General features: G+C 54.1%; 1 protein-coding gene across 2 annotated transcripts in view; it reads left to right on the top strand.

The window, feature by feature from the left end:
* RRP12 (ribosomal RNA processing 12 homolog (S. cerevisiae)) overlaps positions 1-4,973 on the top strand; it is an 81,145-nt gene extending 76,172 nt beyond the window's left edge. For both annotated transcript variants that reach the window (XM_012000349.1, XM_012000355.1), the window contains 4 exons: positions 1,390-1,462; positions 2,991-3,058; positions 3,381-3,463; positions 4,482-4,973. In XM_012000349.1, coding sequence (XP_011855739.1) covers positions 1,390-1,462; positions 2,991-3,058; positions 3,381-3,463; positions 4,482-4,584 — 327 coding nt within the window. In that variant the 3' untranslated portion in view covers positions 4,585-4,973. The remainder of the gene's footprint in view (positions 1-1,389; positions 1,463-2,990; positions 3,059-3,380; positions 3,464-4,481) is intronic.
* Positions 4,974-5,900: the final 927 nt, after the last annotated feature.

The raw sequence follows: 5,900 nt of genomic DNA, 5'->3' as shown, positions 1-5,900 counted from the left end.
CTGGAGTGCAGTGGCCGGATCTCAGCTCACTGCAAGCTCCGCCTCCCAGGTTCACGCCATTCTCCTGCCTCAGCCTCCCGAGTAGCTGGGGCTCCAGATGCCCGCCACCTCGCCCGGCTAGGTTTTTGTATTTTTAGTAGAGACGGGGTTTCACCGTGTTAGCCGGGATGGTCTCGATCTCCTGACCTTGTGATCCGCCTGTCTCGGCCTCCCAAAGTGCTGGGATTATAGGCTTGAGCCACCGCGCCCAGCCCGGGCTGGGCTGTTGACCAGGTACCAGCTGACCCAAGAGCCAGCTCAGCCATCATCCCCCATGGTGCAGCCAGAGTCAGCTTCCTCCCAGTTCCTGTTTCTCCGCTAGGAACCCATTCAGCTGGGCTTCGGCCAGTGGATCTGGTGTTCCCCATCCTCCAGGCACACTGTGTGTGTGCTGCAGCCTGTTCACTCTGCCCAGGCTGATCCCTTTACCTGGCATACCTTTCCCCTGGTTGGCCTCTGAGCCTGCCTCTGGATCCTCTGGGTAGCTGGAGCCCTGGGAATCTGCAGTTTCAAGACGTTTCTGGGGCACAGTGGCACAGACCACAGTGCAGGGACCAGCCCTGCCAGCTGGGGCTGCCTCTGTTTACCTTCCCTCCCTGCACAGCATGCCTCTGCCTGGCCTGATTGTTGATTACTGGGCTCACATCTGGTGAGCTGGGGCTGCTGTCGGGCTCTCCCTCCTTCCCTTGGACTGCCTAACACAGCGCCAGGTGCACAGTAGGTGCTCTGTCACTTCCTGTTGAATATAATTGACAAGTTGACGTGTCTCACTGTCCATGCTCATACCTGCTGGGATGGTAGCATTGTTGAGGATCAGTGATGACTGGCTTGAGCAAGTGTCTCCCACCTGCCTGAGAACCCCTGGAGCACAGGAACTAGATCCTGTGCCCTGTGTCCCTAGGGCCTGGCACTTAGTAAGGGATCAATAAGTGAGTGATTAATAGGGAGAGTGGGGTGGGGTTTGTGTGAAGCAAAGAACTGGTAAAGCTGTTCTCTCTGAAGAGGCCAGGGACCTCATTTTCCCCATTAGGAAGGTTGGGTAAGCTGATGTCAGAAGCCCTCTGGGCAATTGCAGGCCTTGGTGGGGCCCAGAGTGGAAAGGCAGAGCAGGAGCAGCCGCCACCAGCCCGGCAGTCCGGACGTGGCCAGAGCTTCTCTCCTGCACTGCTTGGCTTTAGACAGTTCTTTGCCCTCTCTGGGCCTTAGTTTCCCCATCTGTAAGTGAGAGGTGGGGTTCTTAGCAGAGGGCCTCTCCTGCTCAATGCAGGGTACTCTGCTGTTACTGTTGGCATTCCCAAGGGTGGGCACATCCCCTGGTTCACTCACTCTCAATCTATTCCCTCTCTATAGAAAAAGCACCAGAAGCTCAAGCACCAGAAAGAGGCCGAGGAGGATGAGCTGGAGATACCCCCTCAGTACCAAGGTGAGGCTTCCACTCCTCTGTCCTGGGACACATGGATCCCTGTCACCTGCATTAGGGAAGGGAGTCACAGGAAGGGGTGGCAGGGCCATGAGGGTGCACAGCCTGGTTGTACTCACTTGGCACCAACAGAGGTTGGCTGATATGACACTCAAGACTGGCCTGGAGTCTAAGGGGCCCTGGGGGTGTGGGAGAGCCTGTGGGTTAGGAGATCTGTGCATGGAACCACCAGCCTTCTGAGGAGCTCTGAGCCGCAGCTCCTCTCCACCTGCCCAGGCCTCCCAAGAGGCTTGAGCCTGCCCCTTCTGCGAGCTACTTGCCTCTCTTGGTCACCCTAAGAGCACCAGCCCTGAGTCAGGCTGGATTTAGAGAAGCCACTTGGCCGGTGCTGGGGCTGGGAACTGGGAAGGTTGGTATTGGGTCTGGCCAGAGGATTCCCCTCTGTTTCTGTCTCTGGGCCCACCAGCTGTTGCCCTCCTAGAGCAGCTGCTAGAAGTGCCAAGATGGCTTCACCTCTGCTTCCTTCCTCCCAGGGCAGCTGTGCAGGACCCCTGCCCCCAAGCCCTTGCAGCAGAGCCCTTGCTTTGCATCTGGAGGTCCAGGGGCTCCTGTGGGAAGCCTCTGATTCCAGTAGCTGGTGTGTCCTCAGAGCCCTACAGCATCATAACGCAGCTGCACAACCTCATGGCTCTTCCGCCTGTGGCGCCCACGAGCCAGGGCCAGCTCACCTACTGTGCCCTGGGATGGAGTGGTGCTGAGGCAGGAGTACCTGCCAGTCGATGAGGCAGAGACAGGGGGTCAGGGCTGCTTGTCCAACCTCTGCTTAGCTGTGTGACCTTGGCCTGGTTACACTGTCTGTCTCTGAGCTTCTAGTTTCTCATCTGCAAAAACATGGGGGATGGGGGAGTTCGTGTTGGTCATCTCAGAGTCCCCCTGAGCTGACATTGTAGGATTCCATCCACAACTCGTTGAGTGTTGAAGTCCAGGCTGGAGAATACAGCTGACCTTGGGCAAGAATCCTGATCTCTGTAAGCCACAGTGTTCACATCTGTACAATGGGTTAAATAGCTGTCCTTCTATCTCAGTGTTTGTGTGAAATCCAAATGAGATAAGAGGGTAAAGCCTAAAATGTCTTCTCTTACAGCTGAGGTTAAGAGGCTTGCCTGAGGTTGGAGCTGTAAGTGGCAGAGCTGGGAGTTCAACCTGGCTGACTGGCTGAATTCGGTCTGACTTTGGAGAATATGGGTTATTTTTTGTTAGTGTGTTAGTGGAGAATATATGTGTTCCCAGAGGTCTCTGGTAAGCTGTAAGGATTCTGGGTCAGTCTGAGGAGCCCAGTGATCTAACTGTCAAATCACCAGACAGTCCCTCCTCGAGGAAGGTCTTTGTCCTGTTTGATAGAGGACAGAGCCAAGTTCCTGGTCTTCACTCATCTGCTCCCTGGCAGCTTGCTCAGAGAGGGTGCCCATTGCCTTCTAGGAGGAGGCTACCCTGGCTTTGCCTGACTCATGGTCCTGTGTTCTCCCTATAGCTGGAGGCTCTGGCATTCATCGCCCTGTGGCCAAGAAGGCTATGCCTGGGGCCGAATACAAGGCCAAGGTAAGCGCTGCATGTAGGGCATGGGGTCTCCTGGCACTGGACAGGTACCAGGGAGGGGCGAGGAGGAGTTGTGCCCATCACTGTCTTGAGAGGCACCTTCCTGGAACTCAGCTGAGGCCAGGAAAGAAGAAGGGGTATACCAAGGCCTTGTGGCATCTGAAATGGGGGACCTTGTTGAATGGCCTTCCAAGGATACAGGAGCTCTTTGGCACCACCTAAGGCAGAGGATGAAGGGAGGTTATGGGGCCTGTCAAGTCTGGGGCAGGGACAGAAGGGGAACCCCACACTCCTAGCTGACTCTGTTTCTCTCCTGGGTAAGCAGAAAGCAAAAGGTGATGTGAAGAAGAAAGGCCGACCAGATCCCTATGCCTACATCCCCCTCAACAGAAGCAAGCTCAACCGCAGGTATGGTGCTGTGCCAGGCTGGCAGCTGGAGGATGAGAGGGGACAAGGGAGCAGAGTGCTCTAAAGAAGGGAAGGCCTTATTAAACTCTCAACTCAATTTGAGTCTCTTCTAGCTTTTTTTTTTTTAACATGCACCTACATCGTGTAGCTGGTACCTACCTATATTACTGACTTGAACTGCTTCTTTATTTTTTTTTTTTTTTGAGACAGAGTCTTGCTTTCTCGCCAGGCTGGAGTACAATAGTGCAATCTTGGCTCACTGTAACCTCTGCCTCCCGGGTTCAAGCTAGTCTCCTGCCTCAGCCTCCCGAGTAGCTGGGACCACAGGCGCGCGCCACCATGCCCAGCTAATTTTTGTATTTTTAGTAGAGACAGGGTTTCACCATGTTGACTGGGATGGTCTTGATCTCTTGACCTTGTGATCCTCACGCCTCGGCCTCCCAAAGTGCTGGGATTACAGGCGTGAGCCACTGCGCCCGGCCCTGAACTGCTTCTTTAAACATGATATTATGTCATACAGATGTTTTCTGGTATATACATAGTCATCATTTTTAATAGCTTTGTATAATTTGCTTTTCTAATCCCTTTATTGGTGGGAAATTAGAGTTGTTTCCGACTTTGGCCCTTAAATTGGGTTATGTGTAGGACTGCTTTGGAAACTGATGTTACTAGGGAAATGGTATTCTAAAGTTCTGGCTTCTATGGATTGTGAGTTACCTTTCAATAGAGGGATGGGTGGGCAGAGGGAGCTTTGACCTTCTCTGGACGTACGTTAGAGGAAGAATGGCAGTGAGGCCTGTTTCCAGGGGGATAATTGTGCCAAAGTGGAATGTCCCGGTCAGGACATGAGCTGTGTGGAAGCTGGAACCACGCGTGGTCTGCCCAGTTCATGTGCTGGCCACCACCTGGAGGCCCACTTCTCATCCCTGCTGGCGCTGGGGGTGAGCCATCATTTGGCATCAGGAGGGGGCCTCCTATTCTCAGCCAGTTGTGACCCTTCTGTTCCTTGGCCCTGCAGGAAGAAGATGAAGCTGCAGGGACAGTTCAAAGGCCTGGTGAAGGCTGCCCGGCGAGGTTCCCAGGTGGGACACAAAAACCGCAGAAAGGATCGTCGGCCCTGAGGCCCAGGGCTGCCCCGTGATCCAGCCTGAGGCCCTTTCAGCCCCCAGGCTACCTTGCCACCAGCTCCAGGTACTCAAGAGTCTGGCAGAGCCTGGACTCAGGATGACTTGGAACTAGGGCTTGGCTCTCAGAAGTCCTGGATTTTGGAAACTCCAAATGGAATCACCCTCCAGAGACATCCCTGGTGCCTGGAGATGGGAATGTGGCCTCAGTGCCTCTGAGTAGGTGCCATGGGGCACCTTTGCTTTCTGCCCGGAGTGGCCACGAGCACCAGAGCAGATGATCTCTATTTCCGCCAGCTGCTTGTACCCACGTGGCATCCTGGCTGTGGTCTGGGTGTATGAGATTTATTGTGACCAGATGTAGAATAAATGTGTCTCATCCTGCATTTTTTTTTCTAGAAACTGTTTCATAATCTGCCCCCTCCAGGGGTAAGAACAGTGTCCAGTTGTTGGCAGCAGTGGCCTGACCTCTTCCTGTCTAACTCCTTACATCCAGTCCAGGGCATATCATAATGCTTTGCCCATAGGACAGGCTTTGGAACTTGCCAGGAAGCACCCACCTGTGTCAGGAGGGGCAGCGAATGCCCCAGGGCTGGTGTTGGGAGCTGCAGTTCAGCACCAGGGACTGCCCCTGCTGCCCTGGTCACAAGTCTCTCCAGCATCTTTGTTCACTGATTCAACAAAGTGTTTGCTGAGCCCCTCCAAGTGGGCTCAGCATAGCCTGGTTCATTCACCTCCCTGTTTTCCCACATTCTTTTTTTCCCAGACAAGGGGATCTGTTTGTGCGACGTGATTCACTGGTCCAGCTTTGTTGGTCTGGAGCAGAGAAGGGCATGGCACAGAGGTCCTGAGGTCACTGTCCTGTCAGTCCAGGTCCCCTCGTGTGGATACGATCCCACAGGCAGCCAGAAGCAAAGAAGCGCAGCACTGTTCCCACACCCCAATATGAGGAGTGTGCTTTGCACCTGATCTGTTCTTCCCATCTCAGATCCCCCGAGTATGAGGCGAGCACATACACATATTCCCCGTTTCCATTTTAGTTTAAGGCACTTGGCTCTGATAATGGTCCCAGGAGGCCCTGTGCACCTCCTGGCAGCCTGTCCCACCATACTCTTCCACTCATTCTCTAAGGAGACCCAAGTCTTGACTGAGTCCAGCGCTACCCAAATTAGGGCATTTCCTCCTGATGATTTGGGGCTAGGAAAAGCTAAAAGGATCCACACTTGGCCCAGAGGTGGCACTGTTTACATGCCTTGTTCACAGAAATCTAGAATTAAAGAGCAAGCAAGAAAGGTGGTCAGGAGTGGCTACCA

Source organism: Mandrillus leucophaeus, unplaced genomic scaffold, assembly GCF_000951045.1.
Source record: "Mandrillus leucophaeus isolate KB7577 unplaced genomic scaffold, Mleu.le_1.0 Scaffold117, whole genome shotgun sequence".
Taxonomy (NCBI): domain Eukaryota; kingdom Metazoa; phylum Chordata; class Mammalia; order Primates; family Cercopithecidae; genus Mandrillus; species Mandrillus leucophaeus.
This window is presented reverse-complemented; position numbering and strand designations above follow the sequence as displayed.